This window comes from Mesoplodon bidens (assembly GCF_964165515.1).
Source record: "Mesoplodon bidens genome assembly, chromosome: 1".
In the NCBI taxonomy this organism is placed as follows: Eukaryota; Metazoa; Chordata; class Mammalia; order Artiodactyla; family Ziphiidae; genus Mesoplodon; species Mesoplodon bidens.
In genome coordinates this window covers 3077501-3088195 of record NC_138176.1, presented here as the reverse complement: position 1 = coordinate 3088195, position 10695 = coordinate 3077501, and the positions used below count along the sequence as shown (strand labels likewise).

General features: G+C 54.1%; 1 protein-coding gene across 12 annotated transcripts in view; it reads right to left on the bottom strand.

Annotated features, from left to right (window-relative positions):
• Positions 1-2704: 2704 nt before the first annotated feature.
• EBF3 (EBF transcription factor 3) overlaps positions 2705-10695 on the bottom strand; it is a 117830-nt gene continuing 109839 nt past the window's right edge. For 2 of the 12 annotated variants that reach the window (XM_081236417.1, XM_081236421.1), the window contains exons 12-17: positions 10159-10224; positions 9321-9498; positions 8155-8343; positions 7562-7759; positions 6381-6493; positions 2705-5283 (exon numbers count right to left, since the gene is read on the bottom strand). In XM_081236417.1, coding sequence (XP_081092543.1) covers positions 5266-5283; positions 6381-6493; positions 7562-7759; positions 8155-8343; positions 9321-9498; positions 10159-10224 — 762 coding nt within the window. In that variant the 3' untranslated portion in view covers positions 2705-5265. The remainder of the gene's footprint in view (positions 5284-6380; positions 6494-7561; positions 7760-8154; positions 8344-9320; positions 9499-10158; positions 10225-10695) is intronic. The other 10 variants (XM_081236423.1, XM_081236425.1, XM_081236422.1 and 7 more) reach the window with 6 other exon arrangements.

Sequence of the window (10695 nt, the reverse complement as noted above, 5' to 3'; positions counted from 1 at the left end):
TGTCCTCAGAAAACTCAGAGTCCTTCCAGGGTACGACAGGAGACCCCTGGGAGGCAGCGGCTGTAGAAGCCTCCCTGGGAGAACTCCCAGGGCAGGCTGTGCTCAGGAGTGAACGCTTGGGCTCAGACTGGATGGCCAAGCGGGACTGGCCACGTTTTCTCTCCACCCCACGTCGTAAGCTCTTGGGGTGTAGGGCACACTCCACGTGGCTCCACATGGGGTGGCACAGAGCAGATCCAGGGCATGGCGGGTACGAAACAAAACTCACTGCAGTCCCAAGAGAACGTGTCTCTGTTGGCCGCCCTCAGCGGATCATGACTGCAGACCTAGAAATCACTGTGGGTTCCACCGAGGATGTCCCCGGGTTAAGCCTCAGCTGGACTCAGAGCTGACGGGCACCTGCTGCTGTCGTGGGTCCACTTTGCCAGACCCGGGCGGTGGGGAGACCGCGTCTGAGTCTGCACGGGGTCCAGAGCCGCTCCCGTTTGTCCCCAGGCCGGGGGCTGGGAGCCATGTGCGTGCTGGCTCCCCAGCCCCGGACCGGCAGCCCCGCTCCCCGTGAAACCCACAGCCCTATACTGGGGATGACAGATGACCAAAAAATCAATTTGTAATCTGATTGGAGGTTTTTGATTTCCTCTGATGAGTTTAAATTTCATTAAAAGCAACCTTATTCCAACATAAAAGGAATCCTTGAAGGGTAAAGCAGGGGATTGTCTCACCGAGTATAAAGCATCCCGACTCTTTTGTGTGATTTATTCATCGCGTTAATTGTGAGGGCCAACCCAGGGTGTCCGTTGGCAGCTGTGCCGTTATCAGGGCCTGGGATCGGCCGGGCGGGCTCAAAGCACAAGGACTCACATTCAAAACTCGCTCTTTGGCATATTGACACTTGAGTTATCAACAGCTCTTATTATCTGCTGGGAGGGAGCCGGCAGCTCGTGGGGACAGCAGGAGCCACAGACCCCGCCGCAGCCGCCCCCCTGCGTTCTCTTAATTGTGTGTATTCTCTGGAAAAAGTGATCATCGCAGCCTCTTGTCTTGATGAGAAATTGACATTTTCTGAGGACTTCTCTGGGTGCCGAGCGGGGAGATAAGGCCGGAGTTGTTTTAGAGGCGGGCGGGCGTTCCTTCCTTTCAGGGGCCTCTTTATTGCTCCTGTTGACCCGCTTGATGAGTATGGATTTCATGAGGTCTTTTTCAGCATTTGAACTATAAAAGGTTCAGAATGACACCACCCCTTATAGACAAAAGATAACCTTGCCCTTTGAATATATCGATTCTTTATTAACTAGGCTGTTTAATGCAATGAAATGAGGCATTAGATTGAAGCCCATTTCAAGTGCTTTGAATAATCTTTAAAAGCTTGGAAGACCCTGGAAGGTGGCCTGACAATAACTGGCGCACATTTGGCGAGAATGCAGTTCTCAATTCGGATTCAACACACAAACATAAAATAATTTCCCTCCCCGCTGGTCACAGGGCCCAGGCGAGCAGCTCAGAGAGGCAGCCCCTGCCACGCCCCTGAGCAGGCATCGCTGGCACCGGCTCAGAGTGGGGAAGGAGGTGAGGTTGGTCCCCAGCACGCGGGGAATTGGTGGGGGCGGAGGGGGGGGTGGGGAGGGGAGGGGCCGGCTGCAGCCTTGTACCCCATGAGCCTCTTTCTTCGCTGTCTCTTTAAGGCTGAAACGAGAATGCAGTCAGAGGAACCCGATTGTCATGGACAGGAGAAAAAGGTATTCACAAGTTTCTTTATGTTTTGAATAATCGTTCCCTGTTTTGCTCGGCAGGACAAGTAATTAAGATGACATCTGTGAGTACTAATTTGGATCACACTTATGTGTACGTGTTGGAGAGCTGCAAGCCAAAACATGCAAAACCAGCCTTTCATTGAGGAGCAAATGAAAACCACAGAATGAAACGGAGTGGGGCTGCTGAAAAGGCACAGGAGCTGAGCGGAGCCGCAAAAATCAGAGCCCCGGTGCTGACGGCGTATCTCATTAGAGCCGTGCCGTTGGCCACACCTCCGTGCAGCCCAGGGGCAGGCGCAGTGCATGGGGTCTGTCACACCACGGCCGTGGACCTGCCGTTGGCGATGGTGTCCCTCAGGTCAGGGTTCAGTGGCACTGGTGTCCGGAGCCCTGGTGTCTGCCCATCCGACCGGAGCTTTCCGAGCTGGATCTTGTCCTGGTGGAGCACGGTGACGGCGACAGAGGAGCACACGTCTGGAGTAGCCAGAGCGCTTGCCCTCTACCTGCCAGTCCTCCAGTTCAGAAGCAGGGGCGGAGGCAGGAGGGCTTGGGGCAGGGGCGGGGGTGACCAAGCCCCCAGCGAGTCTCGAGACTGTCTGTGGGCCGCAGCGCTGCTCTGGCCCCCAGGTCTGACCCACAGTCATGTTCCGATGTGCCGGCGGGCGTGCAACACACGTACAGGTGGCCCCTCTGGGGACCAGAGGCATCTGAGTAACTACAAGGAACCCTCCGTGCAGCTTAGACGAGCGTTTGAGGGCAGATAACCTTGGAGAAGGTTCTTCTATGAACCGTCTTCATCCTGGCCAAGAGAGCTCTGGGAGTGCAGATCAACCCCACCCACCCGGCCAGTGCAACTGTTGCGTGTTGAGCAAAGCCATTTTAATAATCAAAACAGATCAAATTACCCAAAGTGAAATTCACAGACAAGAAATACTTTAATTAAATATTGTGTAAAATGAACATTTTTATACAGTTAAATATCTGAAAAAATGTACAGATAAAACAATCTTATTGTAGGGTCTTTAACAGTAAAATCTACCATTTAGTGGAGCGCTCAGTTTTGAGACGATGAAGCCATGAGGGCGACTAATTAATCTAAAACACAAACCAAGTGCAGGGACAAGGAGACTTGCGAACGTCCTTAACGTGTACACGTGAGCTCATTTTTAGGTCAAACCCTTACTTATACAAAATAAAACGGAGGCAACTGAGTTCCAAAGTGACTCCTCAGGCTGGTCACAGGGCCAGAGTGTGACCCGCTAACCCCTGGGGATGTCCTGATTCTTTGATTTAGTCCCCTGAATGGACACTTTCTTAAGTCCTGCATTGTTTTGTTTTGGTTTTTGTCAAGAAAAAATTTTCAAGTCCCTCCTTTTTGTTTTAGGTTTGATTTCTGCTGCAGTTTGCAAAACGTTTGCTGTGCTGTGTCTGCAAAGGGAAAAAAGAAACGACCCCCTTGGTCTCACCGCAGGCTTGGCACTAACAGGTACAGTGTCTGAAGGAGGTCATTCCAGTTTTAAAAGTACAGACAGTGCTGCTGGGTTCTGACCACAAAAACCGTATTGTTAAAAAGGAATTTTAAACGAGGGGTGATTGTGGGTCCCCCGAAACCTCTCTGAATCGGAGGTGGGCTTGGGAGGACACTGGACACAGCAGAACCAGATGCAGAAAGGAGTGACACAGGGGTCTCCGGGCTTGTGCGTGTGCGTGGGTGTGCTTTACACCGTAACTCTCCAAATGAAATACTGATTAACAATTGTGGGGTAAGCCTGTGATCCAATAGCACAAAGGTTCTTTAAAGAAGTCCACTTTTAAGGCATCAGAGAAGTTAATGTGGCAAACATTTTAATTAAAACATCAGAAGTAAATTTTATTTTAAACTTTAGGCCTCTGAATTTTTCCAGTAAACACAGTTCAGCTATGTGGCAAAGTCATGGGTGGCAGCTAAGATGACTTTTTACATTCTACAAAAAAAATAAAAGGAGGACACAGCCCCAAACGGTGTCGCCTCTTTGTGGCCGCTCCACATGCACGGAATCTACGAGGGTTTGTCACAGCGGGTGGCACCGTTTTGTTGTGACTATACAACGAACGTTTTTTTCTTCAAAAGTATTTGTTCAGATAACTTAAAAATAATATAAAAATAAACAATGCATTTGACTTTTCCTCAAAAAAAAAAAAAAGGACGGAAAGTCTAAACAAACAATAGCAAATTTTGGAAGTACAAATGAAATGCAAGGATGTTGGTTCACTGAACGAAACAGATCAAACAGTTCTTGGCTTTAATGCTCTTCCCAGCATCACAACACCAGGCCATGATCAAAAACCAACGCGGACAAGAAAAAGGAACCGAAAATGGTGGGAAAAGCAATGTACAAAATTTCAAAGATAAATACAATATTTATAATTGATATGTTACAAAATAAAGTCCCTTAGCAACAGCAAGTGTTCATGGAAAAGTAAGTGTTGAATGGAGACCATTTTATTCCTTATAAGATGCATAAGGAATAAAACTCGTTTTTTTTTTCTAAATATTTAAGTGGATCTGAAAAAAATTCAAGACAAGTGTATAAATATTTAGCTACAACTTTGGCAAAATCACAAAAGTCTACAATTTTTTAACCACATACAAAACACATCAGGGAAGAAGGATCTAGAAGTCAAAAGGACAATTTCTGGTACAAGAAACATGGACCTCACAGTAGCCTAAGAATGCAATAGTATACAGTGCTAGCAAAAGTTGAAAAAAATGTCGCAGATCACACTTGCTTAACAGGAAGCTCTAGCAGTGGGAGAATATTTTAACCAACAGACAGTAGCATTTTTTTTCCTCTGTCAGTGTGCTTGTTGAAGGCAAGAGAATTCAATATCAAAGTTACAATTTCTAACTACAATAAGTTACAAAGTTCCGTTTCATTAAGATGAAGTTAAGCAACGATAGACCCTCCCCCCCCGCCCCCCCAGTCCTCCTGATCACATCGTCTCTTCCTTTCTTCCAGTTTGATGGCTCAGACCTCCTTGGCCCCCTTTTGTCACCACAAAAAAATATTTCACATTATAGAGATACACAACCATTGTGAATCTAAGTATGAGTACAGAAAAATGTTTGGAGGCCTTTTTCATCAGTGTTTCATGATCATCAAAATGGTGCATTCACAAAGTTTCTCCCAACACATAGCAAGTACTAGACATAGCCAAGACGGAGTCAGAAACTTTATACAAAATAGGCATCGCTTTGTTCTCCTTATTCTTCAGGACTGAGAAATGTGAAAATATGAGAAAAGTTCAGTCAATAAAATGGAATTGTTCATGAAGAAGTAGGTCGTTTGTGTGTCGATTCTTAATAGTTTAAATAAAATCTTTAAACAAAGTCTTTTGTAGCATCTCAACCGCTGCTGATGTACTGAAGACACGGTCTCCATCAGCACCTCTTATGTACTAACGTGTCCCCTGAAGTCCGTCCTTGGATGCTGGGCGCGGCGGGAGGTAACAAGCACCCCTCACATTGGCGGCACTACCAGCCCAGACATAGCTGAAAGAGAGAGGGGGTGGGTCAGGGCGCCTCTCACCAGGGTGGGGGACCGTGGGGGAGGCCTCCCTGGGCTTCGGTCGGCAGTGACAGTGGGTCTGCACAACCCTCCGTTAACCAGCCGTGGGCTCGGTTAAGGCACCTACTTCAGGGGGTGTGGGGTGCTCGTGGGGGACAGGTCCCCGGGGTCCTCGCCTCAACGACCCCACGGGGCAAAGGGAAAGGCTCTGGCCTTTCTGGGTGTGAAGGGCCGCTGCCCACACACGTCAGTGGCTGGCTTATAGCAGACGGAGGCCCAGACCCCCCCGGAGGCCACCTCTGTTGACAGATGCTGAACCAACCTGGTCACTTCTGTGACGCCAGCCAAGGCCGGCTCTCGGGCCGCGGGGCCCCGGGCACAGCTCTTGCTCCCTAAGCCAGTCAAACTGGACGCGCCTCGGGTCCCCCTCTGCTCTCAGCCCCCGCCTCGGACCTTCTGCTGATCGTTCTGTATCGTAATGGTGAGTCGCGGACCCGCCAAGATCAAAGCCACTCACAGCCCACCTGGTCACAATCTCAGGGCCAAGGGCCCTCAAGAGACACAAGTCATGGCTCCACCGTAGGGAGCGTGTCCTTCCTCTTCTCGGAGGGAAAGAGAAACTTGGGCCAAGAGGCCAAGTGCAGCAGGTGCTTCCCAGTGAACTCCGGGTACAGATGTCATCTAGAATCTGGTAACTTTAATGCTGTTCAATTTTTGTCAGCGTGATCGTTCTCATTAATTGATGTATAACATATTAATACATCTGTTCACGTAGTGATGGGAGCTTCAATTTCTCAGTTCATTAATTTCAGAACTATTAATTTACCTCCGACTCACCGTTACAACTTTATGGTTTGGAAGACCTGTGTGTGTACACACGGCTCTCGTGGCGCCACCTCTCAATGGGCCCTGGCACCGAGTGGACGGCGGGCAGGGCCATGGCACCCAGCCACCTGCCTCTTAAGCACCTGTGGTCTGGTGACCGCTGCTGGCTTGCAGGCCAGTCGGCAGCCCTTCGGGGCTGGGTGTCCCTCTCACGCTAACAGGTGTTGTGCAGACAATTATTTCAAATCACGGATACCTTTCCAGTTCCTTTTTTGAGCATTAGTTCATCAAAGTGAAATATGCCACCGACTTCACAAAAGGGCCAGTTTGTCTTCTCCACGGTAGCGTCCTCAGCACCCAGCAGAGAGCCTGGCACATAGTAGGCGCTCAGTAAATACTGGTTGAATGGATTCATTTTTTTAAAGGAGTAACTGGATTTGGTTTTCACCGGGAGGAGCATATACCAAAGGTGGTGTCTGAAAGAGGCCAGACGACGGCCACTTAATTAATTTCAGAGCCCGTGGGCCTCAGTCAGCCACCGAGAGCCACGTGCAAGCTCACGGGGCCTAGGGGCCCTCACGCAGCCCCGCCTGCCACTCGCACCACCGGCCACTGCCCAGAGGGCCCCAGCACTGGGCGGGCGCTGGGTGCCCGCTCTGCGCGGCCCCATCTGTAGGCAGCTGTGCCAGGCGGGGCCTCCCGCTGCCCTTGGGCGGGACCTTCTCCCTCTCACGTCTTTGAAAGAAATCTCCTGGAAAACCAACTCCTGTGCAGCACTGGTGCACGCACGGCCCCGGGTCTAGGTGCACGCGCCCTTCCGAGGACAACACAGCCTCGTGCGCCCCATGGTCCGTTAGACCAGGTTGAGAATAAAGGCTCAGGCTCGGGACAGTGAGAACGGGCCAGTTTCGAGGTGGGCGCTGCAGGCGGCACCGTGACCCATCACCCCAGGCCTGAGGCTGTCCCACTGCCTTGTGAGTCGGGGGGGCGACAGGCTTGCACCTGCCCACGCTCTCGGCTGAACGGGACGCAACCTGGACCCCGCTGCCTCCACCAAGGCCCGTTTTCCTTCCCTTGCGGGTTCCACTCCCTGCAGGTATGGGCCGCTTTACCGTGAGGACACTTAAGTCATGTTGGAAGGATGAGGAAACGGGTTTCATCCACCAAGAGGAAGAATCCGGTTGTGGGGACTGAACGAGGGGGGCTCTTTCCCAGGAGCATCGGGTTGGGGGGTGGGTGTCGCACTGCGGCAGACGAAGGAGGACATGCAACAGCCAGGGCTGCCCTGCCGGGAGCCCGCGGGGGGGCCCAGGGGAAGGTCGGAGCTCCCGCCCCCCAGGGAGAGCCCCTCACTCCAGCCCTGCGGCCCAGCCTGGCCTGCCCCGGGGCCCTCCGGGCGCTCCCAGGCCGCGGCCTCAGGCCAGCGCGCACCCTCACCTTGCAGTCCGTTCCCGTTGGCGCTGGTGCAGGAAGGAGGAGGGGAAGCTTGGGGCCGGACCACGGGCGCGAAGGCGCTCTTTTGTTTCACTGCAGAGATGACATTGGCAGGTGAGAATGAGAAAATGCCGTGTGTACTGCTACAGTTTGAAGGGAGGGTGACCGAAGAGGCTGCCATGGTAGGGCTGGACGGCACTACTGCAACAAAGCAAACATGGTCAGGACGCGCGACGCCGGGCATGGCCACACGACAAAGAGAGCTCCAGGGCCTCGCCTGGAGCGTCGGGCCAACAGAGCAAGCACGAGATGTTTCTGGCTTGGCCACTCTCTGGATAACAGGCAAACTCTCGCGTTGGACTTTTCATTTCCAATTGGGCGGCCCCATTTGGTGCCGATTTTGTTTGGGTTTCCAATGTGACCGCGTGGGGCCCGTTTTAGGTCAATTTACTGTCGTCACGTGGACGCCCAGCCTCCAGAGCCACCCTTCCTTTTATCCAGTAGCTCACACCACAGAACATCCAAGCAACGCACACATTTGACTTTGCAGCGAATATGAATCTGTGTGATGACGGGTGACAAAAACAGACACTTACTGCCGTAGGGAGAGTTAGCGGAGGAGCCATTAAGAAATCCAGGCGAGCCCGGGACCCCTAGATTGGCCATGGCGCCACTTCCATATCCATTCATGCTAGTGCTGACTGTGTTGTAATTGGACTGCTGGGGAGTACTGCTGGGGACGTATCCTCGCGGGGACACGCTGCTTGTATTGCGACTGTAGCCGACTGTTAAAATCCCCCCCCGGCCAAAAATAACATTATTATCAGGGAGAGACACTTGGGGGGGGGTTTCCCCGCAAACCTCTATCATCTATTGAACGCTTTTAATTGACCATATGCTTTCCTCCAGCCCCAGCGCCTCTCGCCAGCTCAAATAACCTTGTCACGCCAGCCCTGCTCGAGCATCCACGCCGAGCCCCGTCCTGTCTCCGGCGGCCTCGGCAGCCGGCCCAGGCGCACTTCGATCTAACCGTCAGCAGCTTTCACGTTCCTCTTTAGAAGCAATTATCAACGGCGCGATTCCCGGGCCGTCCCCCCGCGTTAGGTGAGCTTTCGGCCTCTGCAGACCTTCAAATGCCACGGCTGACAAGGAGAGCTGTTTGTGGCCATAAGTCCCCAGGACAGGCTGTTCTGGGGCCTCCATGTCTACGGCTGCTGTTTCTGTCGGCGTGGGGAGGGGAAGCGGGAGCCTGGCTCCCACCGTGGGGTGAGGGCGGAGGGAAGCCGAGCGGCGTACGGGGGTGCGTTTTCTGGGATCACGGCCTGCACGGGCTTTAGAGCAGCCGGAAAAGGAAAAGGTGCAGGTGGGGAGCGGGCGCTTCTCTCCGTGTGCTCCTTCCAGGCTCAGAAACCAAACCCCACCCCCTGACCCCTGTGCAGCGCATCCAGGAAGGGTCCGCGGCCCCCTATGTCACAGCTATCCTAGGGCTTATCCCAGCCTTTCCAGGAAAGCAAAGCCCCTTAGGAATCAGTTCAAGGAAACGGCTAGCAAATACCAGTAAACCGTGTGGCAGCCGCTGTGGCCTCTGCCTCAGGTTTCTGGGTTCTCTGAGCATGCTCTGCCCGAGGGCCTCTCTGAACAAAGCTGCAGAGCCCGGGGCGCTGCCCACGTCCCCGCCGGCCTCAGGGCACAGTCAGCCGCAGCAGCTAAGTCCCACCATCCCAGCTGGGCGTCTGGGGAAGGGGCGGCCCGCGCGGCGTACCTTGGTCGTTGGCTTGTGACGTCTCCGACACGTTGACGGCTAGCTGGCTGCTGAAGGAGTTCACACCCATCATGCCCGTGTGCGCAGGGGTGTTGCCCAGGGTGGGGATCTGGTTGTGATTGCGAGGGACGCTGTACAACGCCTCGGCGATGTCAGCCGCTCGCTTCAGGATGATCTCCTGGAGCGGAGGCGGCCGTCACACCCAGGCCAGGCCGGCCCCCTGCCCCCAGCTGACAGACCGCCCCCCCCGGGGGCACAGTCCCAGCGCCCTCCACCTGGCCCTGCTGGGCAAACCGTAGGGGCATCCCACTGTCGCTTGGTCCAGACTGTGACAGAACGTATTTTTTAATGGGAAAAGAACCTCCCTCAGGAGAGCACTTTCAGACCCCGTCTGTTCCTCCTGCACCCATGGCGCAAAGGCCCCTGACGGATGCATGGGGCCAGGGCGGCATGGAAGGCACTGGGCTCGGGGTCAGAGGCACGGGGCCACGTCCAGAGGGAAGTCCCCCCGAGTCTCTGTTGCCCAGGGACCCCCGAGCCCCAGCAGCCCCAGTCTGCCCACCACTGAATCCACTGGACGGGCCGCGACACGGTTCTTCCTGGAGAAAGCCCCTCTGCTGTGCTGCCGGCACTGACTGGTAATTTTCTACTCGGATACGCACTGGGAGGGCACGAACGGGCGGACAGAGGCTCCCCCCGTGGGACGCTCGGGAGGCCACGTGTGCCCAGAAGCCCACGCCGGGCCCAGGCCAGCTGGCCATCCAAGGTCGTGGTCACCCTGGCGGGGCCGTGGGGGCGGTGGTGGCGGCGGGCGGTGGATCAAGCTGCCATCGCCTACCTGGTTGTTATGGGGCATCCCGTATAAGGCTTCCACGAGGTCGGCCGCCCTCTTAAGTAACACTTCCTGGAGGAAAAGCAGAGGAGGGATTTCACGGGAGGAGCCAGAGAGGCTGCTCTTGCGAGAAGGATCTGCAAACTCAGTCACATCTGCAGCGAGGACAGGACCCACCCAATCCCTGCCACCTGACTGACCCCGCACGGAAGGAAGGCACGTCTGTGGCGACGATGGTGCCCATGGTTTTCAGCGTCGACTCCTCGTCCCTCATCCGGACAGGCCAGCGGGAGGCAAGCGTGAGGAAGCCCAGCCCAGGCGTGTGCACGCGCACGTGCACGCGCACGCACGCACACACGCACACGTGCGCGCACGCGCGCACACACACACACACACACACACACGGCGCAGATATGAAAGGCCCAGGCTCCACGTTCGCCTGTTAATTCCTAGCACTTTAGTGGGGAAGAACATAAGTAATTTCCCATATCTTAATTAAACTGGCGGAGTCCTTAAAGACAACATCTCACCCCTAATGCACGC